General features: G+C 53.6%; 2 protein-coding genes across 4 annotated transcripts in view; one reads left to right on the forward strand and one right to left on the reverse strand.

Annotated features, from left to right (window-relative positions):
* Nucleotides 1-1,228: 1,228 nt before the first annotated feature.
* Nucleotides 1,229-12,846, reverse strand: WRAP73 (WD repeat containing, antisense to TP73). 2 transcript variants are annotated; one of them, XM_020875069.2, is made up of 12 exons: nt 12,709-12,846; nt 8,825-8,977; nt 8,217-8,333; nt 6,648-6,720; nt 5,307-5,410; nt 4,563-4,649; nt 4,120-4,254; nt 3,967-4,044; nt 2,859-2,958; nt 2,108-2,233; nt 1,710-1,901; nt 1,229-1,564 (listed from the first exon to the last, which is right to left on the reverse strand). In XM_020875069.2, the coding sequence occupies exons 1-12, from the start codon at nt 12,775-12,777 to the stop codon at nt 1,422-1,424; spliced, it is 1,377 nt and encodes a 458-aa protein (XP_020730728.1). In that variant the 5' UTR covers nt 12,778-12,846; the 3' UTR covers nt 1,229-1,421. The 2 variants fall into 2 exon arrangements, with proteins under 2 accessions (XP_020730728.1, XP_070330277.1); XM_070474176.1 differs by lacking the exon at nt 4,120-4,254.
* A 1,897-nt stretch (nt 12,847-14,743) lies between these two features.
* Nucleotides 14,744-27,559, forward strand: part of TP73 (tumor protein p73) — a 73,812-nt gene continuing 60,996 nt past the window's right edge. Inside the window, exon 1 of one of the 2 annotated variants that reach the window (XM_070474178.1) lies at nt 14,744-14,947. The gene's annotated coding sequence lies outside the window, so the exon portion shown is untranslated. Of the gene's footprint in view, nt 14,948-15,283; nt 15,392-27,559 lie in introns of those variants that run through there. The other variant, XM_020875313.2, reaches the window with a different exon arrangement.

Raw genomic sequence — 27,559 nt, forward strand, 5'->3', positions numbered from 1 at the left:
GTCTGGGTACAGTTGGTGTCCAGTTTTGCATTTTGAGATTTAATCTATCTTCTTAAAGTTAATATGGAAGAAGCCAGCAGACCACCAGCTCAGCGAAAGTTGGCCTGCCTTGTCACCTCCTAAATGGACTGTTGCTTTTGTGGAAATGCGTGCTTGAGCTAAAGTCACACTTCTAAAATTTATCTATAGTGTGTGAATAATACTGATGACGTCTTTCTCAGGCCCACTCAAAAAGCTTCCCAGAAAATCATTTTAAGACAAGTCATTCGTTTGAGAAAGTCACATTGGTAAGTTCTTTGCACACGATGTTGACATCTCTGTTAGGTTTGTCCTGTCATGGCATATTTTAAAAAGAAATCCTTAATTTGCCTTTAAGGAAGCACTTTCAGAAAGGAACCACATTAAAGTCTCTTGAAGCAGCCCGCCCCACCTCAGTTCCTACTGCTCTGTGCAGACCCCAGGCCATGGGCAGTCATCGCTCACCACCCCTGCCCATCCACAGCAGTCTGCCTGCTGGTTCCCAGGTTCCTTCCTTCTCACTGCCCAGGCTGGCAGAGCTGTAGTCGGCATGGATGTAGTGATCCTGATGCAGGGGCCTGTCCACATTGAAAGGCTTCCTTAAGACTCTGCCTGGGTCTTGAGCTTTTGCTTTTGGTCTTCTAGTAAAGATGCTTAGGATTCAGTGAGTGTCGTTCCTGTTTTAAAATAGGCGCAACAACCAAGAAAGGGTCTTAATTTGGTGAGACCATCTTAGAGCCGAGATGTTCTCTGCACTGGATTTGACCCCAGCCATGTGCACCGTGGGGATTTGCACAGCCTACTCCCTTCCCAGCCACAAGGGTGGTGCCCACCGTCCAGCCTCTGCCCAGGGTGAAGAACCCTTATTCCTCCAGTGTCCTCAGCCCTGGCCGACCACCTGAAGCACCTGGATCATTCCAGGTGGACACTCCCTGCAGAGACCTGACCTTAACTGAGCTGCCCTGGGACCCACAGCCCTGGCCTCCAATTCTGCCCCAGCACAGGCCCATGTGACACACAGGCCCTGCTTCAGAGTGTTCAGGGACAGAACAGAGGCTCCGTGCAGAATGGGTCCTGTGTCAACGGTGGGGTGGGGGACTGGCCACTTGGGGTGCAGTTACTTCCCCTAAGACAAGTGAACCCCAAACTTAAAACTGATCTGGAAGACTTTCCTGTGACTTAAACCTTTTAAGAAAGTAAGCATTAGCCATTTTATAAATGAACAAATATTTATTTTAAATAACAAAAATTAGTTTATTCCATACATATTTACAAAAACACCTTGCTATAGCAAAATGAAAGCAAATCCTTTCCTCTGGGCCCTGGAAGGAAAACTCGCCCAAGACGCTCTGCTCCTGTCCCGTGGCCAATGTGTGCCACCTGGGCCTGACCATGCCTGGGTCCTACGTGCAGTCGCCCCGCTGCCCGAAGGCCGTATGCACCCCCTCCTCCATCTCCAGGAAGCACAGGCAGAAGTGGTCCTTGCTAAGGAGGGCTAGAGAGTCCCCACTCGGATGCCAGCACAGGGAAAGCACCTGGAAGTCACCTGGAAAAGACAGGTGGCCAGGGGTTAGGGGAGACCCGCGTCCCAGGGTGACCCAGCTGGAGTCCCAAAGTTCAGCAGGTGGGCCCCGAGGTTCATGGGCAGGTGCCTCCCCAGAGCATCTGCTTGTGTCCCCGCCCACGCTCACCTTCCCCGGGCACCTGCACCGACACGCAGCCTGCCGGCGACCACAGGTACACTTTGCTGCCCCCTGTGCAGATGGCCAGCCGGGGCTGCTGTGGGCCCCACTGGAAGGCGCGCACAGCGCACAGCTGCTCCAGCACCGCCAGCAGTCTCAGCTTCCGGATGTCCCAGATCCACACGGCATTGGGGATGCTGTCTTTGAGGAGGAAGGGGCACTCAGGCTCACGTTCACCCCTCGCTGCTCTGCTCCAGCCCGCAGCCCTTCACCAGTGAAGATGCCCACCTTCCCCAGGGTCACGGCGCGGGGCAGGGAAGGGGGGGGGGCATGTCCTGTGGGCCTGGAGCCCTGCTCTTTCCCAAACAAAGAGCAGAGGGCACAGAGGCCTGGGACAGGCCACTGACCGTTCCTTGTGGCCAGGAAGTAGTTGTCAGGACTGAAGGCCAGCGCCCCGACGCCGATCCTGGGGTTGGCTCTGTCAGCAGCTGGCTTTAGGGTCTGTAAGGAGACCGGCATCGAGGCAATCTCGTCTGGGCAGCGAGAGAGAGCGCCCTGAGCCTCCCCGTGGGCGAGCAGCCTGGATCTGCAGTGCGGCCCGCAATGGGAGAGGAAATGACCATAACTACCCGCGGGGCGAAGAAGACACGTGATAGCAGGGGCAGGCAGGATCTGAGAGAAGGCAGGGCTGTGCGGGCACCTGGCCTGTCCTCCCCTGCAAGGCCGTGGTTCCAGAGCTGTGACAGGCCAGGCAACACCGCAGGGCCTGGTGGTTGGCCCAATTTCTCCCATTTTATGGATGATGAAACCGAACCACGAGTGACCTCTGCACCCCAGATGCAGCTGCAGCTCCTCCCTGAGTCCTCTGATGGCCTCCCGCTCACCCAAGGAAAGGTCAGCGTTCATTAAAAAAAAGTTGCTCTCAAGACCAGCCGACAATCAAGAGTCCCAGGGCATGTATTCAATCCACGGAGCCAGAACCCAGGCAGCCTGCTGGCTCTTGGCTGAGGACGCTGTCCACCAGGTATCGCCAGAGAGGGAAAGGATTGAAAGGGAAAAGGGAGTATCTGGAGTCCTGGACCGAGAGGGCTTTTTCTCATAACGAAAGGAAAGGAAAGGGAGGAAGACAAGGGCAGCACCACTGGCCAAGTCGCTCACATTTGCTTTCCGAGGACGTCAGGGGCCCAGCCACTGCTCGGGGCGGAGGGAAGGCCAGGTGGCCCAGTGGCGGGCTCTTCTCAGCCTCCTTGTACACCACCTGGAAGAGAGACGGCCCAGGCAGCACATGTGGCTGTGGTCCCTCACTGTGTCCTCCTGGACCATCTCCACGAGGTCCCGCCTGCAGCCGGCATTTCAGTGGAGACAGGTGACAGATGGGCCAGGGTGGGGGCACGTGTCACCAGAGGCCAGATGGGAAGGGCGAACAGCCGTGCGGTGATGGACCCAAGGCGAACCCTGTGAGGCCTCAGGTCAGTCCCACTCCTGCACCTCCAGTGGGTCCTCCAGTCACTGCCCTTGCCAGGATGTCCGCCCACTCACAAGCTCCCCAGAAACCCACTCAGACCCCAGGGCTGTACAGTGGCCCACCCACTGCTTCCTCCTCACCCCACACCTGTCTTACTTGGGTAGCTCACCTGCAGGCAACTCACCAGAGTGTCTGCCCCCGCCCCTGCCATCCCCGCCCTGAGGCCAGGGTGTCTGCCCTCATTCCCACTGTCCCCATCCCGAGAAAGGCTGTCTGTCTGGGTCCCTACGGTCTTCCGCACCCTGTCAGGGGCCTGCCGAATAAACAGAGCTTGATCCCTCCTCAGGGCCTCTGCACTGCTGTTCTCTTCACACTGCCTGAATCGCTCTTCCCCAGACCCTGTACCACCTCCTCCCAAGATCCGCCTCAGGGCTCCTTGGCAGGCAGCCTTCCTCCCCTCCCCGGGAAGGCTCCACAGGGAAGAAGTCGCCTGCTCATCTCGGACTGGCCCAGAGCACAGCGCCTGGCCCAGCAGGTGCGTGGTGCCTGCAGGCAGGGGACCCTGGTCACAGCGCAGAGCAGGAGCTGGTCCCAGAGTCGTGGGGGTGGAGGAGGCTGGGAAGGACACGTGGGACCCTTTGGGAACATGGCAGGAAAAACAAGGTCCAAGGGAACGTCTGCACTTGGAACGTTTCAGCATCAGAAGATCATAGGGATGTGAGCCCCTGTATCACTTACACTGATAGTGTAAAGTAAAAGAGCAGCTTTCTATCCCTTCCTCAAACACTCTTCCAGACTTACTATTTTAGGATTATTAACAGTTGCAGGATGCCCAAACTCCGTGATCATTTTCCAAGTCACGTGGTTAAGAATCCGCACCTGGAGAGAACCACGTGGTCAGAGCCTCCGGGGCACTGGCTGTGTGTGGGCTTTGCCCCACAGGCCCCCTCCCACCTTTCCATCGTAGCTCCCGATCGCCAGGAACTGACTGCTGGGGCTCCAGGCCACGGCCTTGATGCCCAGGGACCACTCGTAAGCACAGAAGGCGGACAGCAGCCGGCCATCCAGGGAGTAGAGCAGGACCTTGTACTGCAGAGACAGTGAAGGCATTACTGAACCTGTGGCGTGCGAGGCGGCCACCCCAGGGGAGTGAGACTTGGGCGGGGACCCTGCCCTCCTCCGCGGTGGTGGGAAGTGGAGACGGGGACGGTACTGGAGAAGCAGAGAGAATGCTGTGGGAAAGGGGAAGCTGGGTCTTAAATCTAAAGACTTGTCATGAAAGCTCCTCAGCTCAACATCTGAAAAAGGCAGAGTTCACTCGTGAGGCGTTCAGAGAGCGTGAGAAACACAGACAACAGTGCTACAAGCAGAGAGTGTGTCCTGAGCGGGTTCCCTACCTCCAGGCAGGAGTCCCAGACGGCCAGCACGCAGCCGTTGGGGGCCCACTCGATCCCTGCCAGGTCCTGAGTGTCCGTGTCAAAGTGCTTCCCAGGCGGGTGGGGGGAACAGAAGACATTGAGAATGTTTTCTTCAACAAGTACACAAACATCTATCTCATACCTGATGCATTAACACAGTATTTAATCTCCTTGTCTCGCCATGGGCAGAAACACCTATAACTGTGTCCTCCTGCCATGACAGGCCAGGCAACATGCAGCCGCGATGTGGCTCAGGCCTCCGTGCGGCTGAGTCTCACACCTTTAAGATCAGCTCAGGGGAGGCCTTCCCAGGACATCGCTGCCCTGGTCAAGGAGGCCGCCAGCCGATAGCATCCGAGATCCAGCCCAGCCCCGGGGGTCTGGCCTGGCAGCCTCCTGCCCATCCAGGCATGCGGTCAGTAACCTGCAGCTCACTCCTCCCCCTCATGTGGGCACACGGACGCTAACACCACTGAGCCAACAAGAAGCCTGGAGGCTCCCATCTGGGGGACTGTTAACTGCTAACACCCTGAGAGCCCACGCAGTCTCACCGGAGCCTGTGAACACCTGCCTGTGTGCATGCCATGGGGTAACAGGCAGCACCCACCTTTGAAAACATGGAGCTGTCTTTCTCACACCGCCTGGGAGAGCCTCTGGGACCTTCGAGAACATACCTCTGCCCCCACCCCGCCCCAGGGTCACGCTCCCGGGTGTACGCCTCACCCGCAGCAGCTGCCAGTCACTGCAGACGAAGATGCTCACATAGTCCCTGCAGTCCCGCCTCTCTGCCAGCGCCAGGTAGCGGCCGTCCCTGGTGAAGGTTATTCCTGCCAAGAAGAGGGAAAGGTCCTGGGATCAAGAAGCAGTGGTTTTCATGTTAGAAGGAGAGAGAGAAGGCAGAGATCTGAAGAGGGGACGCAGCACACAGACCCCGAGTCGGCGGCAGAGTGTGGGCACATGAGGCAGGGTCCCCACACCCTCGATCAGGCTTCTGACGTACAGAGAACCTGCGAGACACACAGTGCGCCCTGAGCCCTGATGAGCCCGTGAATGTTCCTGGGAAGTGTGGAGCCCTACAGGATGCTACATTCTTAGGAAATCAACTGCAAGAAGCTCAGCTGGGTCAACGCAGGCTCGTCACCACAGCTCCTATTTTTACTTTTGAATTTAAATTTGGAAGAAGTCAATTTAAGGTGAGAAGCTGGCTGAAACGTCAGACTGTCCCTTCCAGGTCCACATCGATGAACTGAGTCCTCTGTCACACTTCACACCTCCAGAGAACACCTAAGTGACAGAGCTGCTGTTTCACCAAGAAGCATGCATGTCATCTGGAGAGACACTAACATGCAAACTATGAAAACAAAAAATAAACGAACAATTGCATTTCATTCACATGTGAGCTTCAAGCCGCTGATGGCAAGAGAAAGAACAGAAAAACCTCTCAAATCATGTGATGCTTCCTTCTGTTTATTAACTAGAAGACAATCAAGTAATTTCATGATTCGGGAGGGGGCTGTCGACGAGCTCTCGGGTTCAGTTAAACGCATGTGGGGGGTTTCCTGAGGGCACAGTGGACACACGCCCTTTGCCCCTCCTCTGAGATGTAGGGATGGGATAGGTCACTGTTCCCCTCTACAGAGCTCAGAGTTAAGTCAACAGAGGATTCAGTTCAAAATCCGCTGTGTGGGGTGGGGTCCCAGGACTGACACGAACAAGAAAGGATCTGACACCCAGCTCTGTGACAGACGTACAGGATTTGCATGTAAACCCTTCTTTGATATCTGTTAAACGACATTCTCTTTAGTCATTGTGATCACAGAACAGGGAAGCCCTGGTCTTCTGGAGACACAGGTGGGGGAAGGCTTACAGGGAAGTACTAGGAGATCTGGGATGTACTTTAAAATAATCAGGGGGAGGGGTGGGTATAGAGAAGAAAGATTGGCTATGAGCTGAAATACAGTTAAGGCTACTTTTGTCTGTGTTTGAAATTTTCCAGGATAAAAAGGTCTCCAAACCCCCAAACAACTACAGAGAAATGGCCTCTGAGTAGCTCTGACAACTCACCCTGCTGACAAGCCTTAGGGTATTTGATGTAGGACACGGACTTTGTGCACAAAGACCAGACAGTTATCCGCAGCTGCCAAGGAAGGGGGAGGAAGAGAAAGGAAACAGCATAACTTAGCATTCTCGGAAAGACTGTTGCGAGTCATAAGCCAGATTGCCTGCACCTAAACAAGAGATTTACTGAAGTAAAAGTATCAGGAGTCTTGGGGTGCTTTCTGTGTGAAGAAGTGTGTCAAACTCACATCTACAATTGCTTTTTTTTTTTTTTTTGGTGGTGCTACGTGGCTTACAGGATCTTTGTTTCCCAACCAGGGATCAAACCCAGGACACGGAGGTGAGAGTGCTGAGTCCTAACCACTGGACCACCAGAGAACTCCCACAATTGTTAAATTTAATGGTCTTGGTGTTTAGTTTTCATTTTGTGACAATACTATCTGAGTGACACAAAGTTAAATATAAGTGCATTTTAGTTCCAAGTACAGTCAGCACCCCTTTCTGCCTGATAAATTAAGCTTTACTGCAGGCACAGCAGCCCACAGAGGGTCCAGTATTTCTGGGGGATTCAGCCTCCAGGGGTCCAAGAGGGCATGCCCTGGGATAACAGGCTGGGGGCTGTTACAGTCAAAGTTTTCATATAGTAGTGAACCTAAAAGTGTTTCTTAGAGAAACACATCTAGGAGAGAAAGCCACACAAGATGCCCCCCAGTCTCTTGAAGCAGTGAAGGGGGTGAGTGGCTCTGCCTCGCCAGGTGGCTGGGCCTGGGGTCAGCAGGGACAGGGAGTGGCCCGACTGTCCGAGTGGAGGCTCTGCAGAGGATTTCTGGGGGACCCACTGCAGGCACATCACACGCCAGGGCTGGAAGAAGCTGTGACAATGAAGGACCAGTGCACCCGAGCCCCCTGTAGTCCCCTGACGTGATGTGTTAGGGAGGCATATGCACACCACCCAAGCTGTCTCTGATTTACGGTTGGACTTCAAAGATTCTTCTTCTCACTTAGAGCTCCTGCCCAGGGTCCTGCATCTCAAGGGAGACCAAGGCTTGAAGAGCAAATCAATGAGGAGGTTACAGACACACAGATCAGATGTCTCCAGGGAAAGAGGTAAATTCGTGTCTGACTCTGCGACCCCACAGTCTGCAGCACACCAGGCTTCCCTGTCGCTCACTATATCCCTGAGTTTGCTCAAACTCATGTCCATTGACTCAGTGATGCCATCCAATCATCTCATCCTCTGTCACTCCGTTCTCCTCTTGCCCTCAATCTTTCCCAGAGTCAGGGTCTTTTCCAATGAGTCAGCTCTTTGCATCACTGAAGTTCTTTTCTATTGTTGAATCAAAGGACCTGTCTAAATCCGTAAAGATACAATTTGAGATGTTCTTTTTAAAAACTTTTCATTAAAACTGGACAAAAAGATTACATAACAACACTCATGGGCTTATAATGCTCTAACCATTTATGACATATATCCTCCCCGCTAGACCATTCACTCCAATCCTCCCAAGTGATCAGGACATGGGGTGAGGGGTGACTGTCGGGCGGCTGAGGCAGGTATTTGGGGTGCCCACTCACATGGAACTCCGTCGTGTTGAGGATGTGGCGCCCGTCGGGACCCCAGCAGGAGGCCACCAGCCCCGCCGAGCCCTCGTCTATCTTGCAGTGCCACTCTGGCTGCTCCAAGGACCACACCTGGACTCACAAAAGAGATGAACCCATTTGCTACTCAGGCTTAAGAACAACTGGCCATGAGCTGCGTGGTGGCAAAGATGGGCAAACTCTCAGAATCCTTCAGGGTGAAGGACAGGTCCTGGGTTGCACCACCCTTCTCAGTGATGTCACTCTGTTGTGGTTTGAAGGGTTTATTCCCTTTGCTGTCTGAGACCTCACTTAGTTAAGTCTGAGGTCTATAACAAGACACATCTCAGCACTCCCTAAACACAGGAACCAGTTGGGCTGCTTGCTGAACACTTCCTGTTACAGAATGAACTAGGTTACAGATCAAGGACATTTACATGCTTTCTTGTTTTTAAAAGTACTTAAACTATTAGAGCACTATTATAACGTTATAAGAAAACGGGCTTTGACCTGTGCAGCCCCTTCCTCCATACCAGAAGGGCACGGAACAAGGCCCTGGGTGGCAGCTGTGCTTGGGGGGAGGGGGGCAACCCATCCAGAGGTACCTGCACGAGCCCCCGCTTGTACAGGGCACACAGAATGAAGAGCGAGTCGGCCGACCACTCGAGGTGCTGGATCTGGTCCAGGCACGTGTATAGCTGGAGGATCTGCAGGGTGCTCGCATCCCTGACCACCAATCGGTACTGGACGCAGGAAGCCTAGAGGGGGAGAGAAGAGGCCGTGGGGGTGGGCTCCGGAGGAGGGCGCTCCTGGGACTGCAGCGTGCCCTCCAGTCAGGACGGTTGCCTCCTCCCCCTGCACACACGCTTTCTGTCTAGATGGTCTTGTGTTTACCATGTGGAAAGCCTACTCTGAACAAAGATGAGTTAGCAGAAAGATGAAGCGTAAACGTAAAACCAGGTGCCCAGCTGTTAAGCCCCAGGAGGAAGTATTACTGCAGAACTCTACCGGCATCATTTCTGCACCTGTCTTCACTGCGTGACAAATGCTAAAGCAGGACACGGCACTGGGAAAAGGCCCTCTGAGAACCACCAGCTCCCCTCTGGTTCTACCACCTGCAAATAAGCTGTGTGTGAGATGCGAGAAGGGGGCTCCAGGCTGCCGGTGAGATCGACCCAGGAGCAGAGCTCCCTTTGGTTCAGTGTCTAACCTGGACCCAAACCAACAGAAAGTCAATATACAGGTCTGAAATTCTGCAAATGTAAGGACACGTCATAAATGTCCATCTACCTGTGATGAGAGAACAGCTAATACACACTGGTGTCTGCCCACAGGTCCTGACACAGGCTCCTGATGAAACCCTTGGAAAGTCCTGGGGCGGGGGGGGGCGGGGGAGCATCTCTTATTTTACTGAGGCAACTCTGGGTGGGCTCCTGGGGGGACTGTCACTGGAGAGACCAAGTCAAAATTAGAGGCTTGGAATTCTCAGCCCTGCTCTCCTCTTCTCTTCAGCAAAAAGGGCTCAAAATGGAGTGAACGATCACCCAGGTCTATGTGGTGAAGCCTCCAAAAAATCCCAAAGATGCAGGGTCCAGAGCTTCCAGGTGGGCAAGGAAACCGACATCCTGGGAGGGTGAGTGAGTGAAAGTCACTCAGTTGTGTCTGACTCCTTGTGACCCCATGGACTATACAGCCCATGGAATTCTACAGGTCAGAATACTGGAGTGGGTAGCATTTCCCTTATCCAGGGGATCTTACCAACCCAGGGATCGAACTCAGATCTCCCACATTGCAGACAGATCCTTCACCAGCTCCACGGGGACAGAACTCCTGCACTCGAGACCCCGAGATCTCGCCCTCTTGATCTCTTCAAGTGCCTGCTCACCTGTTCCTTCATCACACCCCTTAATAATATGGTAAATCTGTTTTTTTGAGCGCTATGAGTCACTCCAGCAAATTAATGGAACCTAAAGAGGTGGTCATGGAGCCTACATCAAGTTGATCAGGAGCAAAGGTGACAACCTGGACATTCAATTGCAGTCTGAAAGGTGGGGGGGGGGGGCAGTCTTGGGGGCTGAGCCCTTCACCTGTGGGCTCTGGGCTCTCTCCAGGTGGACAGTGTCAAAACGGAGTCAAACTGTAGGACACCCAGCTGGTGTTGGGGAGAACTGCTTGGTGTGGGGAAAACCCCACACAGTAGGTGACCAGACGTTTCAGAAGCACTGAGTATGGCAGCCGTCTGAGAGGAAAAGGGACTGAGGGAGGGAGGGCTGGGGGGTTTCTTCTATACCCATTAACCATTAACCCTGAGTCTGGAAACATTTAACTCAATACAGTGTTCTTAAAGATACAGTTACTTTATGTCCATATTTGTTAACAATATCCAAATCCAAGCAAATGACTTCTATGACTCATCATACTTATCTGTTAACCAGAGGATGCACATCACCATTCAAAAATCAAGAACTGACTTCTGAATGTTAACTGCCTCCTGTTGGTACTTATCAAAGTCAAACTGGATTGTTAAGTTTTTGTTTTATGAACTTTCATTTTTAAAAAGCCAATCAGCTCCACCTGGGAAAAAAAAAGAGTGGGAGATGGACTGCTAATTAGAACAAATATGTGTCCTTGCTTATTTTTTCACTTTGTAGCTTTAAAAGCTGTGATCAGTTACCACAAACTCCTGGAGAAATGAAAAGTCTGTACCAACACTTGGAAAAACTGTATCAAATCTGTTGCAAGATGTTAAAAATGGCAACATGGCCCTACTTTTCTCAGCACTTAGGATAGAGCTCTGAAGAACATGGTTCCAGTAACATTACTACCAAGGCTCACAATTCTAATCAGAATGTAAAAACTATACCAAAACTAAATGAGGAAATGTAATCTTTGTCTCCATAATTCACCGGAAGTTTCATGTCAGTGAGTGAAAGTCACTCAGTTGTGTACAGACTCTTCACAATTCCATGGCTACACAGTCCAGGGAATTCTCCAGGCCAGAATACTGGAGTGGGTAGCCTTTCCCTTCTCCAGGGGAATCTTCCCAACTCAGGGATCGAACCCAGGTCTCCCGCATTGCAGGCGGATTCTTCACCAGCTGAGCCACCAGGGAAGTTTCATAAATGACCAAAAAACAAATTTATTGGGGAGTATTCTGAAAAGTATACCAAGGTTTTTGGGGTGCCATTTAAGCTAAAGATATTTTATATTTTGTAGCTGAATACCATACTATGTGATTTAGAATAAAACCTCCATAAAGAAGGTAAACATGTAATTTGAGGTATTAATACATCCATCCTCAAGGATAAATGGAATGTTAACAACGCTCAAACTAAAAAGACAAAGCAGGAATCTTTAATAGTTAATAGTTAATGAAACTAAGTACAGTTTTTAAAAAGCATTTTTTTTCCTTAATGTCTTTCCAATGCCAATTATCACCCACCCACCACATTTCCCCCCAAGATTTTGAGAATGTACACTGATCATACTGGTATATTTTAAAACTTACATTGCATGTATGAGAGCTCAGTGATGTGAGAACCATTCTGCCACCCATGGAGTGAGCAACTCAGATCCCAGGAGTGTGGACCACTCTCTTTATCTGAGCACAGAATGCTAGTTACCTAAGTCATTCATCTGGCATGTGGTAGACACCCTCGAAGGGAGCTGGAAAAGGTGACAACAGCTGCAGCACTGCACCGTTTTATAGCCAACAGGACTATATACCTGCCTTTCGTTACAAACAAACAACAACTTACAGTCAAAGCTATGGTTTTTCCAGTAGTCGTGTAGGGATGTGAGAGTTGGACCATAAAGAAGGCTGGGCACCAAAGAATTGCTGCTTTTGAGCTGTGGTGTTGGAAACGACTCTTGAGAGTTCCTTGGACAGCAAGGAAATCAGGGCAGTCAATCCTAAAGGAAATCAACCCTAAAAACTCATTGGAAAGACTGATGTTGAAGCTTAAACTCCAATACTTTGGCCACTCGATTCGAAGAGCCAACTCATTAGAAAAGACCCTGAAGCTGGGAAAGACAGAGCAGGAGGAGAAGCTGATGACAGAGGATAAGATGGTTCGATGGTATCACTGATTCAAGGGACATTAGTTTGAGCAAAGTCCAGGATATAGTGAAGAATAGGGAAGCCTGGCGTGGGGCAGCCCACGGGGTCACAAAGAGTCGGACACTACTAAGAGACTGAACAACGAGTCCACGTTTACTGGGTCTTCAAGTCTGTGAAGACAGTGTTGCTTTTACCTGCTTTTAACAGATGGAAACCGAGGTGCAGGCAGCTTCCCGGGTTCCCAGAACGCAACAAGTGTCCAGGTACCCTGCTCGGAACCACTGCCCAGGTCACCTGCCCGGGACCCACACCTGCTACCTCCATCCGGGCCCCAGGTACGCCCCACCCCTTTGGTTCCTCGCCGCCCCGTACAGACACGCGCCTCCTCGCGGAAGGCGCGCCCTCGGCCCAGGCCCGGCGGCCGCTCACCAGGTACTTGCCGTCCGGGGAGAACTTGCAGAGCAGGCTAGAGAGCTTGAACACCTCGGAGAAGTTCATGGCGGCCGCTGCACCCGGGGGCCCGCCAAGCCCCGCCGGCCAGGACAGCCGCAACCGCCCCTCCGCGGCCGGAAGTGACGGAAGGGCGGGAAGCGCGCCGCAGCCAGTCAGGACCCCGGGTGACGCGCGGCATTGTGGGGCTTGTAGTTCGCTACCCCGCCCAACGCGCGCAGCCGCGCTTTAAAGGAGATAAGGTGTTTCGTCCCACGAGGGATTTCCGCCGGTGCTCGCGTGTGAGAAGTCCCCTCCTAGTTGGGTTGCCACATAAAATGCAGAAAGTGCACTACAGCTGAATTTAGACAAACAACGAATCATTTTCCAGGATAAATATGTTCCCAACACTACGTGACACATATGCTTAAAAACTATCCGCTTGGCTGAAGTTAAAACGTGACGTCCTATGTATCAGTGTATTTGTATTCATGTATTTGCATATACACACACAAATATGAAATATGGTGCATAGTACGTATATTATATTCTATACATAGAGTAGGAATAAATATTCGTTTTTCTTCATTTGTCTTTTGGCTAAGTCCGGCAACCTGCTTCCAGCGAGGCCCTCACTTCACGATCAGGAACTTCTCTGATCCAAAAGAGAACGAATTGGCCGCTTGCACCGCGCAGAGAGCTCCTGGATCTTGCGCGCCCGCTTGTCCATCACACGCGTGCACCTGCCCTCGGACCCGCGAGGAGGAAAACAACACCCGGGCCGGGACCAGAGCCCTCACGGCACGGACTGGAGCGAGCTCCTGCGTTGACGCTGGCTCTGCTGGCCTCGCTCGCTGCCCTCCGCGCGCCTGTCCTCTTGCCCACTAGGGACTCCTGGTCCTCTTCGCCCTCGCGACCCCGCCAGGCCCTGCGGGCGCCTCTAGATCGCGCGGACCGGGACACCCGTCCCCGCTCTTGCGTCCTGAGAACGGAGACCCGGCCCGGGCCCTACTCGCACCCGCACGAATCCGGCCTGGGCCTGTGCCCTGGGGAAGCCCCCTCCCGCTTCCCAGAACAAACCGGTAGGGGATGCGTGCAGGCGTCCTGCTCGGCGTTGCCAGCCGTTTTTGTCCCCGGCCAGATCAAACCCTGTGTGTGATTCGTCTTTGGCTACCCCAACCCCCACACCCCGCACATTGCAAGCAGTAGGTGATCAGTAAAGGTGTATGGCAGTCAGCCAGATGGGCCAGGTGAGGTGCGGACCCGTGCACCAGCCCTGGCTGCGCGCAGTTCCAGGGCAACTCTGCCGCGCGGGATCCCGTGGCCTTGAGGCAGGTAATGTTGAGCACCGGAAGGCAGCACACAGCAGGTACCCGCTGTCTTGAATAGTTCAAAACTCGCCAGCCTGTCGGTTTCTTCAGCCAGGGCCCTTGGACTAGGTGGACGCCCTAAATATCCCGTCTGTCCTGCGGGGGCGACCGGTCTACGGAGCCACAGGTGTGGGAGCCCTAGGAAAGTCTTGGCCTGAAGCGAGTCCCTGCGCGTAGAAATCAATTCCCAGTGCACTACCCACGTGTCGCCGTGGACACCCGCGCATACCTGCGCAGCGCGGAACGAAACCCAGCCCCTGGCGCCCGAGGCGGTGGCCGTGGGAGGGAGCAATGTGCCGGCTTCGAAATGGGAGTGTTTGTGTTCGGAATTACTCCCCGGGTCCTGCGGCCACATCTTCCGTTGGGCCGAAAGAGTCCGGTCCAGAGGGTATTCCCGTAGATCCACGATGCGGACAGGGGCAGGAGCGGGGCTGTGACCTCAGCTGGGTGAGCGATGTAGGTAGAGAGCCCTCCTGGGCGGAGGAGCCCGGCTAGTACCACCCGGAAGCGAGCGACTTCACTTAATCCCGGGTCCTGAGGTTGCGACTTTCATCTCCCCACCCCCCGCCCCCGCCCCCGCCGCAGTCCACAGCCGGTGCGCTCACTTCGCAGACCTGGGTGGCCGCTCTCCTAAGATGCCCAGCCCTTCCCCTGGCCCGTGGATCCTCTGCTCCCGGCGCGGAGGGGTCCCGCGCCCGTGGGGGCGGAGGACGGGGACCCGGAAGATGCGGCGTCCCGGGAACAGGAAGGCGTCGGGCCGCGGGGTCCGCACCTCTGCTCCCCACGCGCGCGCCGCTAAGCCGGCCGAGAGCCACTGTCCCGTTTCCGCAGCAACAGGGCCCCGGCGCCCGGACCGCGTCCAACCCAAGGTAGGCGGCCCCACTGGGGCCGGGACGGGCGACGCGCGCCAAAAGGCGGCGGGAAGGAGGCGGGGCGGAGCGCGCCCCGGGACCCCGACTCGCACGCGGCCAGCTGGGGGGGCGGAGCGGCGGATGGCAACCTTGGCCCCAGCCTGGCCCTGTCGCCCCGTGCTCCTCCTGCCAACGGCTGAGCGGCCCGCGCTGCCTTCCCGCCGGCCGGCTGCGGAAGGCGCTAACGCCGGCGGCCACCCCTCCCCGCGGCGCCTCCCCTCCCCGCGCCCATATAACCCGCCTCGGCGGCCGGAGCCCGCCCAGCGTCCGCGCCCGCGCCTGCCAGGCCGCACCCGCCTCTCGTCCCGCGCCCTCCCTGCGCCCACGAAGGGGTTACGCGGCGAAGCCCAGGCTAGCGCCAGACGGCTCGGGCATCGATTCCCGGGGCTCCGACGGCACCAGGTAGGCAGCACGGACCTGGCGCAAGGGGCCTGGGCGTGTTTGGGCTCCGCCTACGGGGCATGAGTCCATAGCGGTGGGCGCATGAGCTCGCGGCTCCGAAGCTGGGAGTCAGTGAGAAAAGACCTTGTGCACGAACTCGAGAGAGGCTGACCTGGGGTCTCCCTCGAGTACCACCAGCTACTGACACGGGGCGCGGTGGGGCGGCAGGGAGCCAGAGTCCAGCCCAGGAGGACATGTGGGGTCCTGCCCCCAGCGTGGCGGCCTTTGGGGCACGGATCAGCCTGGCTGGGATTCCCAGAGGACCTGCCTCGGGTTAACCCCTCTCCACCCCATCTTCAAGGAGAGGTGGCAAGTGCGACCCCCAAAGAGGCTGGCTGGTGGGGGGACAGGTGCCGGTAGCTGATACCCTCCCCGGGCCTCACTCCCTCTGAACTCTAGAGGACTGTTAGCAATCTGGAGGTGTTAGCCACCCTACCCCTTAAGGCCGAGTGAGACCCAGGTCTTCCCTGGACCAGAAGAACTGGGTATAGCCCCTAAGCTATGGTTTACCAAGGGGCCAGGTTCCAGAATGGCATCTCTGGGTGGCCCTGAGTTGGCTGGGGTACCCACCTGTTTTCCGAATCTGTTACAAACCGGGAAAAGAGGGGTCAGAACCAGGCCCTGGGCCGGCCTGGCCAGAGATCACACCTGTTTCCAGGATCCCTTCTCTCCTAGTCCTCCTTGCTTTGCAGTCACCGTCCTTTTAGGCCTTAGACTGCGGTGAGGGGCTGGGTGGCTATTATCACCTTGTTGTTCAGTCACTCAGACTCTGAGACCCCATGGGTTGCAGCTTGTATTTTCTTTTGGTCCCTAAGCAGCTTTGCACAAGTATACATGTGTCTGCATAAATAAATCGGTGATGGGTAGACCACTCTCAACTAGCAAGGGGTTAGGGAAACAGTACACCGTTCACTTCTGACCAGAGGTCATTTGGTTCAAGTATACTGTGGCCTGTTTATTGAATGCTGTACATTTGGGAGCCTTAGCACAATTGTTTTCTTCTGTTTGTTTTGTTTGCTGTCATTGTTACTGTTTGTTTCACATTAATAATTAGCTTTTGGGCAAAAATGCACTGTTTACCGGAAGTCTAGCACCCATCTTTTGACTTAAAAGATTTGTATCGAGAGTTAAAAAAGAATTGTATCGAGAACAAAAAAGTCAAAGTATTTAACATTTTGCCACATATGAATGTATGGATCATGCATGTGATTTTTAAAAATAAGGTTAAAAGTTAGACTGGTACCGGAAGCTGCCAGGGTGTCAGTGGGGTGCCACCAGGAGAATGGCCACAGAAAGCTTAGCCCCATTTCGAAGTCCTACTGAGGTTCTGGGGAGCAGGGTGTTGTTGTTTAGTCTCCAAGTTGTGTCCGACTCTTTGTGACCCCATGCACTGCAGCACTCCAGGTTTCCCTGTCCTTTACTATCTGCCAGAATTTGCTGGGGAAGTAGGAGAACAGGGTAGCTGTCTACAAATTCAACCTCCAAGGACAGCCCCACAGAAGGGCCAGGCTGGTGCAAAGGTTAATCATGTAGGTGTGGAGGTTAGAACATTAGGGTTCAAAGCCCCTCTCCGCCACTTACTTGTCATGAACCTCCAGTGAGTTACCTAACCACTTGGAGCCTCAGTTTACCCATCTATAAAGAAAGGCAATAATGGCCTCTGTCCCAGAGGGTTGGAGGAACAGTAACCAAGATGCCATATCTAAGTGCTTAGAATGACGCCTGCTACCCACAGTGGGCCCCAAAGTGCTGGCTGTTGATGCTGCTCCAGAGGCCCTTGGTAGGGTAGGGGGCACAGTTCTCTGGTAGCCAGCAGGTCTTCCCTTGGGAGTAGGGAACGGAGTGGGGAACGGAATGGCTGTCAGTGGGGCAGGAATCTGCTTGTGGTTTGAATGGAGGCTGCCAGTCGCTATCGGGGGTACTGGAGCAAGGATGCCTCCCTGAGTAGTTATTTGTAGAGAACTTGGGAACCGGACCTGGGGGAGGTCCTGCCTGTGGCCAAGGATGGCATTCACCTGGAGATTCTGACACTTTAAAGGGAAATCATCGGTGGGTAAAAGGAAGCTGCATTTTCATCCATCTGGGAGATTGCTTCTGGACAACAGATTCAAGGGGAGTTTGTCCTCTAGAGACTTGTATAAAAGACATTGAGGATACACACAGTGAACTTCGGGTTTGCAAAAGAAAAAAAAAAACCGGAAACTTTCTTCAACTGTGTGTTTCTTCTGCCCAGCCCCCATAAAAGGGAAGGGCATGCCTTTATTTTCCAATTTGGGCATTTCTGTGGGAGTGCTGAGTCAATGTTTAAAACTACTCATTTTCTGATGATTTAGCTTTATACAGCAAAAAGGAAAAAAGAAACTGAGAGGAGTGTTTGAGCAAGTCCTAGTTCTCTTGGGCCCTGACCATGCTTCTGTCTGGATGATGAAAGCTTTACTATTATGAGAACTGTACCCTCAGAACACTGTGTGACAGTTTACCCCTGTGTTTCTGTGCCCTACCCAGTCGTCTGGAACTGCTGCTGCGGCTGCTAAGTCGCTTCAGTCGTGTCCGACTGTGCGACCCCATAGACGGCAGCCCAGCAGGCTCCTACGTCCCTGGGATTCTCCAGGCAAGAACGCTGGAGTGGGCTGCCATTTCCTTCTCCAATGCATGAAAGTCAAAAGTGAAAGTTATGTCGCTCAGTCGTGTCCCACTCTTCGCCACCCCATGGACTGTAGCCCACCAGGCTCCTCTGTCCATGGGATTTTCCAGGCAAGAGTACTGGAGTGGGTTGCCATTGCCTTCTCCATGTCGGGAACTAGCAGCATCCATTTGTGTGTAGCCAAAATATAGAAGACACCTGATGCAAAGAACTAACTCATTTGAAAAGACCCTGATGCTGGGAAAGATTGAAGACAGAAGGAGAAGGGGATGACAGAGGATGAGATGGATGGATGGCATCACCGACTTAATGGTCATGAGTTTCAGTAAACTCTGGGAGTTGGTGATGGACAGGGAGACCTGTCGTGCTGCAGTCTATGGGGTCGCAAAGAGTCGGATATGACTCTAAGCGACTGAACTGAATTGAAACTATACAATGTCTTTTTTTTTTTTAAGTTTGCCTTCTTAAGTAGGTTACATAGGACTCCTGGAAAACCCTTTCTGAGTGTGTTATGCAGAGGAAAATTGAGTTTTTCTATACAAGAAAAGCTTCCTCTACTCATCAGGGTTGAGTTAAAGACACTTTCACTGCAGCTGGCTCTGAGAGTCTGCAAGAGTGGGCGGGCATTGACTTTTCATCTGCGTCCCTGATTCGTGTCTGCTCTCAGGCTGGTGTTCCTTTGCAGACCAGACATTCGCTCCGCAAAAGTATTTTCTTTTCCTAGAGATCCTCCCTCATATCAGAAACCCAAAGAGAGCAAAAATTCCTAAAGGAATCACTGATATTTTCATTGTGTGTAGCAGCTGCTGTGGAAATCTCAAAATTTCGTTTGTTCGGAGAGGAAAAAAAAATTTCGTTTGTTCTTGTTACTGTGTTGAAATAGTCGTCAGACATGCTACCTGAAGCCCCATAATCACCATATCTCAAATTGGCTTTTATCTTATTTTGATAAAGCCGTGCAGCTTGTGGAATTTTGATTTCCCCAACCAGGGATTGAATCCGTGCCGTCAGTGAACGTGTGTGTTCTTAACCACTGGATAGCTGGGGAATGCCCCTAATTTTGCTTTAAATATCATCCTAACTGTGTTAGTGTCTGGGGCGCTAGCAGACGAGGCTAGAATGAGGGGGCTGAAAACAAACAAACAAAAAGGACTTATTCTTTCCTGGGCTGGAGTTCAAAAGTCCAAAATGCAGGTGTGAGCAGAGCTGGCTTCCTCTGGAGGCTCTGAGGGAGGGTCCGTGCGTGTCTTACCCCTCGCCGAGAATCTTCCTGGACATCTACTTGCATCACCCCAATCCCTGCCTCCAGGTTCACACGGCCTCTCCTCCGGGTCTCCCCTTTTCTGTCTCTCATAAGGACTCTTGTCATTGGATTTAGAACCACAGCAATCCCGGAGATCCCATCCTGAGATCTTTATCTTGCGCATCTACAAAGGGGAGGGGGTGCCATTCAACCCACTAGAATAATCGTAATTCAATGTAGCTAGTTTCGTTTGTAATTTTTTGTTTGCCCATACTGCGCGCGCGACTTCTGGAACCCCCAGGGCCCAGGGTCCAACCTGGGCCACGGCAGTGGAAGCACTGAGTTCTAGCCACCGGGCCACCAGCGAACTCCCTGAAATATGTTTCTAAGAAGTGTTCTTCAACCTTTGTCCCACCCAGGGGCCAGGACCGTAAAAGGTGAAGAAACTTCTCACCCACACCCCTCTGTGTGAAAGAGGAATCAGACACCCCTCCCCCCGGGCTGTTCCGGGGCAGCCAAAGGTGCAGAGAGCCACTCCTCCAGCCTATGGGGGAGTTCTTCCCACCACCATCCCGCCCACCCCACCCGAGGCCACGTGGGCCATCACAGCCCCCAGAGGTGGGAGAGAGAACAGACACACAGCGTGGCTTTGGGCCACCAGTGCCAAAGAGCTGCTTAGAGGTGGGCGGGTATCAACCTGGGGGAGTCGGGGCAGGAGAGGAGGCGCCGCCGAGGAAACGGACCAGGAGAGAGGCCAGGCAGCAGGGAGGGCTCTGCGGGGCTTGGAGAGAGGAGATGGGGGCCTCCACAAGGGCAGGTCTGGGGCCACGGAGTGGACATTTCGGGCAGCTCTAGAGGGTCAGTGGTAGCAACACTCTGGACCTTGGATTTAGAATCCGGCCCTGCAAAGAGTGAGTCCCAGAGGGACCTGGGAGCCAGAGGGGAGGGGACACCCGGAGTGAGGATCACGCTCCAGCCCCGCCCAGTGCTTCTGTTCTCCCAGCCGTGTTTTGGGGGCAGGGGTGAGTTATAACCGTGACGGTAGACATTCATAGTGCCTCCCCCCATGTACGTGCCTCTGGGCGTTTACCACACTTGGAGGTGAGCACCGAAGCCAGAAACCTCAGACCAAGTGATTAAATCAGATGCAGGTGTTGTCTGGTCACCCATTCCTGGCATACCGCGGACAGAGTATACAACAGGCAGGGTCCTGGGCTGGTAGTTCAGACAGTAGTCCAGAGCAGGCCTGGTTCCTCCATGACCTTGGACTAGTCCCCAGGCTCTTCATCCATGGTTGGGGGACACCCACCTGCCTCCTCGTTGTTGGAGCCGGAGCCAGGGCTCCCCTGAGTGGCCCACGGAACGCATCTGAGAGCCCCAGAGGGCAGACTCAAGGTGCCCAGGGAAGACTGGGCCAGCCCCCTCCCTGCCCCACCAGACAAGTCTGCCTCCCACCAGCCAAAGTTCGGGGGCCTGGGCATCAGGGCTGGGCTGGGTGCCCAGGGGTCCCTCCTTTGTGGTCCTGCTCAGGGTGGCTGCATGTAGAAGGGACCAGTCCCTGGTGTGTCCCCGCCCAGTGCCAGCCGGCAAAGCATTCCCTGAGGCCCTGGGTGCCTGTGAGGAGGGGCGGGGGCTCTAATTGCTTGCCTGCTGCTCCAAGGTGCCAGGCCTAGGAGGCGGGCATCTGGGGAAGACTCTGGCTAATTGTGCAGGCAGCTTCTCCTGGGGCCTGGATGGACTGGGTCCTTCAGAGCAGGCAGCAAAGATGCCTCTCCCTTCCCCCCTGACTTCCAGAGCTCTTTTCGCTTTCGGGGCTGAGATGTGAGACAAACCCAAGGGCCTCTCTTGGCAGCCTTGGGCCTCCGAGCTTGCTTGCGTGGTGCCCACCTGCCAGGCAGAGGCCACTTCTGTGTTCATCCAGCATACACGCCGGGCTCTGGGGGATGGGCCAGGGTGGGGACCAGGAGAGCAGCCCGGGGCCCAGTGTGGGTTCTGCCGTCCTGCACAGTGATGGAGGGCGGCTTTTGGGAGGCGGGCGGCTTGAGGAGGCTCTGCGGAGCCGTTGGGGCTGCAGGAAGGGAGGCTCTGCTTCCCTGTGCTTCAGTGTGTGTGTGCTCACACGCGCGAGCGCACACGCTGAGTTTCTCAGTCGTATCCCATAGTTTTTGACCCTGTGGACTGTAGCCCACCAGGCTCCTCTGTCCAGGGAATTCTCCACGCAAGAATACTGGAGTGGGTTGCCATTTCTGTCTTCAGGGGATCTTCCCGACCCAGGGATCAAACCCTCGTCTCTGCCAGGCAGGACACAAATAAACAGATCAAATCACCCTCTCAACACTGGGCGGTCCTGCATTTAGGGTCCTCAACATTTGCATTATGTGCAATGCAAATTTAGCACAATTCCCCAAAAGACAGTGGGAGGGCAGGACGTCATTAGCATGCAGATCGAAAGGGGATCCCCTCGGTGCTTTCTGTGATCTGCAAAACCCAGTGATTAGAGGCCCCTCTGTTTTTACTCACTTCTGTTTCCCCATCCCTGCCCACCCCCCTCACTAAACCAACAAAACCCCGGTAATTAGGAGATGCTTTTTTTTTTTTTTTTCTCGCAGAACCAGACAAGCTGCAACTTGCTCCTGGCTTCTTAGCTTTTGATCAGGGGTGCTCCTTGCCTAATTACTTGGCAGTAATGAGCGAGGAGGACGCAGGTTGTCAGAGTCCCCCCAGCTTTTAGAAGGAAGCTGCAAATTAAAAATGAGGTATTGGTAAACAGAATGCTAATTGGATTAATGTGAAAGTAATGAATTCTGATTTTAAAAAAAAGTAGTCCAAATAGACAGTTGGAAGATTGAGGTCACTGTGATACCAAGAACACTGCCTGGTCATCATCTGGTCCGTGTGATGTTTGAAAGAATTAGGATACTAGGAAGTGTCTGCTCTTGCAGTGGAGTGTGCAGATGAAGGAAAGGAGAAGAAAGAGCCCTGTGTGAGCAGAGCTTGGGGGAGCCGCGAGCCATCCCAGGCTGTCTTTTTAGAGTCCGGGAGAGTCTCTGGCCAGACGGGGTCATGTAAAGTGGCCAACAGAACCTCAAGTTGCTGACTTTATCTTTTCTTTCTCTGCTGTCACTAAGCCTTGGTCCGTTCTGTTTCTCTCCTCCTGATAAACCTACTAGATGTGTCAGCTGCTGTGGTCCGGGACGGGAGCTGGGTCTGGGACGAATGGGGTTGGGAGAGACCGGCTTGACCCTGCCTGAACCTTTTTGAACCTTTTGAAATTTGTGCTACTCAGTAGTGTTTCACTGACAACAACAACAAAAAATCCACGGAGGTAAAAAGTGGTAAAGAACCTGCCTGCCAGGGTAGGTTCGAGGTAACAGATGCAGGTTCGATCTCTGCTGAGTCGAGAGGATCCCCTGGAGGAGGAAATGGCAACTCACTCCAGTATTCTTGCCTGGAGAATCCCATGGACAGAGGAGCCGGGCGGGCTGCAGTGCATGGGGTCACAAAGAGTCAGACATGATTGAGTTACTAACTCAAGGAGCAAACGTGAGGATGTGGCCAGTTCAGCCCTTGTGGTCCCAGGGAGGGACCCTTTCCCGACCCCTTATCTGGGCACCTCTGGGTATAGCCCGGCCTTGGGGCTAATCAAGAGTCGTTGTGACTGCCCTAACTTTATGGTCCAAACTAATCCTGAGCCCTGATATTTCAGAATTCAGATTACTTTTTTTCATTTTGCTTCCCCTGATAACTCAGTTGGTAAAGAATCAACCAGCAATGCAAGAGACCTGGGTTCAATCTCTGGTTGGGAAGATCCCCTGGAGAAGTGAAAGGCTACCCACTCCAGTATTCTGGCCTGGAGAATTCCATGGACTGTATAGTCCACGGGGACGAAAAGAGTTGGATGCGACTGAGCAACTTTCACTTTCACTTTTTCATTTTAGAAAAGTAGCATAGTGTCTGAATCATCTGTTTTATGATACCACCAAGAGGTCTGATAGGAACACCCATGTTTCTGCAATGACACACATGGATGTTTACCCTAAACATCAACAAAGACTGTGGAGAGTCTCGTGTCTGTCTGCCCAGCAGTGTCAGCCCCAGACAGAAGGAAAGGCTTTCAGTTTTCTGAGTTTTTGGATCTCAAAGTTCAGAAAAGGGATGTGCAGGGGCTTAAATCAGTATTCCACAGGGTGTCTAACTCTTTATCTATCCACTGAGCACCCACAGTTTACTAGGCTCCGTTCTGAGGGCTAAGAGCCCACAGCCTTGCCTCCCAGTGATATCAACCTAAAACCAAGATGACCACTCCTCAGAGACCAGGCTCCAGGAGGGGAAGCAGGGTGCTGACTGTGCAAATATGCAGGGGCTTGCCGGAGCCCAAGCTTCCCCCTGCTGAGGGTCCTGGGTGCAAGTGATGACCCAGAGCTTCCTTTGTTTAAAGACATGGGTGGGGAGAGGTCTTGACCACCAGGGTCAGGATGGGCTGTGCCCAGAACTGAGAAAGCAGGCCCTCTGGGCAGCTTTGGGGCACCTGCTCCTCCAAGCTGTCTCACCGGCATGTGGAAACTAACAGGGTGCTGGGGTTGGGTGGGGGGAGGAGTTGGGAGAAGATTTCAGGACACACAGCAGATGAGTCAGGAGTTTGGTTCAACTCCTGGAGTCTCCTGAATCTGATGGTGGTGGTTCAGTCCCAAAGAATAAGCACATCCCAGGAAATATGACACATGCTTTGCCCAGGATACATCTGAAACGGGTGGTTTAGTCAGAGGTTCATCTCCTGTTGGTTTTTAGGCCCAGCTCTGCTGTGTGACATTCCTTAGTCTTGCTGTGCCTCCGTATCCTCACCTGCAGAATGGAGACAGTAGTTGTTCTCCAGGGCTGACATGATGACTAAATGATCCTGTTTATAAAGTGCCTTTTCCGGTGCCCGGTGCCCAGGGAGTCACATGTCGGGTGTGGCACTGAGGGTTCACTGGGATCTGGCTGCTGTCTGTCGACTTTCTGACACACTTTTGGGAACACACCCTGAACCAGCAGGGGCTCCTGGGAAACGCTGAGAACTGGAGGAAGGATCCTCTAACAGTGGGAGGTGGGATGGTGGGGGTGGCTTTGAACACACCTCTGCTGCCTGCTCTGCAACCACACAGTCACTGCCCCAGCAGGAAGCAGGGGTTTCTCTTTCTTTCTTTCTCTCTTTCTCTGTTTATTTCTCTCTCTCTCTCTGCACTAGGTCTTAGTTTCAGCATGTGGGGTCTAGTTCCCTGACCAGAGATTGAACCCAGGACCCATACATTGGAAAAGACTCTGATGCTGGGAAAGATTGAAGGCAGGAGAAGATGGGGATGACAGAGGATGAGATGGTTGGACAGCTTCACCGACTCAGTGGATATGAGTCTGAGCAAACTCATAGGAGTTGCTGAAGGTGAAGGGAGATGGTGAAGGACAGGGAAGCCTGGTGTGTTGCAGTCTGCTGAGTGACTGAACAACAACAACGCCTGTCCTGGGAGCTCAGAATCTTTGCCACTGGACCCCCAGGGAAGTCCAGAGGTTTCTGTCTAAACATGCAGGGCTGTTTTAGCTGACCCCCCATACAGGGCCCCCAAGATGTGTCTTGGAATAAAGGGCATTTACAGAAGGCAGGAGAATGTCCCCCCAAAGCATCCATGTCCTGGTCCCTAGAACCTGTGACTTATTTCACAGGAAAAGGGACACGATTAAATCAAGGACTAGAGGTGGGCAGTATCTACCCCTGGGGTATCTGGGGTATCAGTGTCATCACAAAGGTCCCTCTAAGGGGGAGGTGGGCGGGTCAAAGCAAGATGGAGGCAGAGGGTGGAGGGAGGCATTTCAGGATGGAAGAGGAGAGGGACCAGGAGCCAAGGGATGTAGGCAGCTTCTAGAAGCTGAAGAAAGGAACAGAAGAAACACCTGGAGCCTCCAGAAGAAACACCTTGATTTCAGGCTCCCAAAGACTCTTCCTGATGCCCAGGACTGTGAGGGAATAACAGAGTGCCTGTGGTCATCAGTTCTGGCTGCAAGGGCCCCGCCCTCCGCTCCCCTCTCCATGGAGATAACCAGAGGCCTTGCCCGACTTCACACCTGGTCCTCCTAGGCTGACCTGGGCTCTGGCCTCAGCAATGAGGGCTTTTCTGATCGTGTCTCCGGAGGGGAGAAGGGGCCCAGAATGCTCGTTGAGTGCCCCACCCAGAGCTGCTGGTTGCTGTCCCTTTGTGTCAGCTGCTCTTTAGCCAGAGGTCCAGCTGTGACCCCTACTCAAGAGTCAGCCACCCATCCTTTGTCTCTGACTTCCTTGTTCCTGCTGAGGAAGAGCAGGGTTTGTCACCTGGGAGCCTGGGGCTGTAGATCCACCGTCCCAGTCCTGAGGGTGAGGTCCCAGCCTCCTGGAGCTCAGGACTATCCTGTCTCCATAGGGGAGGAGAGGAGGAAGTCAGGAGGTCACCCCACAGGAGCCCAGGGTGGTGAGATCATCCCTCTCTCTTAAGAATGGGCAGCAGGGGTCCTTCTCAGAACTGCATGGCTTCCCTGAGGACATGCCTACTACAGCCGTCAGCCAGCTGAGAGTGGCCTGGCAGAGCCCAGGATCAGGGAAGGGGGAGCCCTCAGCATCCCTCTGGCTTCTCTGCCTCTTTTACCAGGACTAGGAAACACCTGCCTCCCACCTCCACTCACTGTTGTTTTGTGGTATGTGTGTATGTGTCTGTGTGCACATGTGTGTCTGTGTGCACATGTGTGCATGTGTGTCCATGTGTACACATGTGTCTGTGCGTGCATGTGTGTCGGTGAATGTGTCTCTGTGTGCACGTGTGCACAAGTGTGTGTGTGTCCATGTGTGCATCTGTGTGCATGTGTCTGTGTGTGATGTCCCCGAAGGACGAGGACTTTGGCTCCCAGGCCGGTGTTGTCTTTAGTCACCTTTCTGTCCAGCTGGGGGCTGCTATTCTGTAAAGCATCTCTCACCCCAGGGATTCCTCCTCAGACTTACAGCCCTGCTAATGTCTGTCCCTGGGGTCCTGGCAAATGGGGAGATCTCTGCAATGATGTTTCCCACGCTTGTGTTGTGTGAAACTGTATCAGTCTTCTAGGCTGCTGTAACAAATTGCTACAAATTCAGCTGCTTAAAACAACATGCATCTGTTTTCCTATAAGTTCTGGAGGCTAGATGTCTGAGGTCAGTCTTACTGGCCTAAAGTCCAGGCACTGGCAGGGCTGATTTCTTCTGGCAGCTCCAGGAGAGAACCTGTTTCTTGCCTTTTTGGGCTTCTAGAGGTACCTGCGCTCCTTGGGGCGCAGCCCTGTCCTCCCTCTGCAAAGCCACATCCTCGCACCTTCCCTCCACCCCGACCTCCTGCCTCCCTGTGAGGACCCTTGTTGTTACACTGGGTCCACCCAGATAACCTAGGGCTGCCACCTCCAGGTCCTTAATCCCATTTGCAGTGTCCCTCTGGCCTTGTCCACCAGGAGCTGGGCTGGGCTTTCTGTGCTGCTGCCCACAGTGGGGGAGGGAAGGGACAGCATGTGGACACAGATTAATGTCCCAAATCTGTGTCCTCCTCGAAGTCCTTCTGACCAGCAGTTAAAAATTAGACCTGGAAATTCAGAATGTGGTACTGTGGCCACATATTACATTGAATTATCTGAATTTATTCTGTGTGTGTGTGTGTGTGTGTGTGTGCGTGCGTGTGCGCCTGCACGTGCACATGTATGTTGGTAGGACAGAAAGAGCTGAATATCAGCAGTTTTGAAATAGGTGTTGAAATAGGTGGATCCTTATCTGTTAGAAGCACCTACTGATGTATTAAGGGCTTCCCTAGTAGCTCAGATGATAAAGAGTCTGCCTGCAATGCAGGAGACCCAGGTTCAATCCCTGGGTCAGGAAGATCCCCTGGAGAAGGAAATGGCAACCCACTCCAGTATTCATGCCTGGAAAATCCCATGGAAGTGTTGTAGGAAGTGGGGTGGGCCCCCTACAGGGCCCCAAGAGCGGGCTCTTGTCTACCACTCAGAAAAGAATTGTCCGAGGAGACACGTGCTGACAAAGCAAGAGATTTTACTGGGAAATGGCGCCTGGGTGGAGAGCGGGAGGTGAGGGAACCAGGAGAACTGCTCTGCCGTGTGGCTCGAAGTCTCAGGTTTTATGGTGATGGGATTAGTTTCCGGGTGGCTTTGGCCAGTCATTCTAATTCAGAGTCTTTCCTGGTGGCACACACGTCGCTGAGCCAAGATG

The sequence above is a fragment of the Odocoileus virginianus genome, chromosome 11 (assembly GCF_023699985.2).
Source record: "Odocoileus virginianus isolate 20LAN1187 ecotype Illinois chromosome 11, Ovbor_1.2, whole genome shotgun sequence".
Taxonomy (NCBI): Eukaryota; Metazoa; Chordata; class Mammalia; order Artiodactyla; family Cervidae; genus Odocoileus; species Odocoileus virginianus.

What these genes read in the sequence shown, in the direction of transcription:
- WRAP73 (XM_020875069.2), bottom strand. Translation starts at nt 12,777, where the DNA reads ATGAACTTCTCCGAGGTGTTCAAGCTCTCTAGCCTGCTCTGCAAGTTC. An exon ending in CTGTTAATAATCCTAAAATA is followed by an intron (nt 2,959 to 3,966) that starts GTAAGTCTGGAA and finishes TCTCTCTTCCAG; the next exon opens with GTGGTGTACAAGGAGGCTGA. An exon ending in GGTGCAGGTGCCCGGGGAAG is followed by an intron (nt 1,565 to 1,709) that starts GTGAGCGTGGGC and finishes TGTCTTTTCCAG; the next exon opens with GTGACTTCCAGGTGCTTTCC.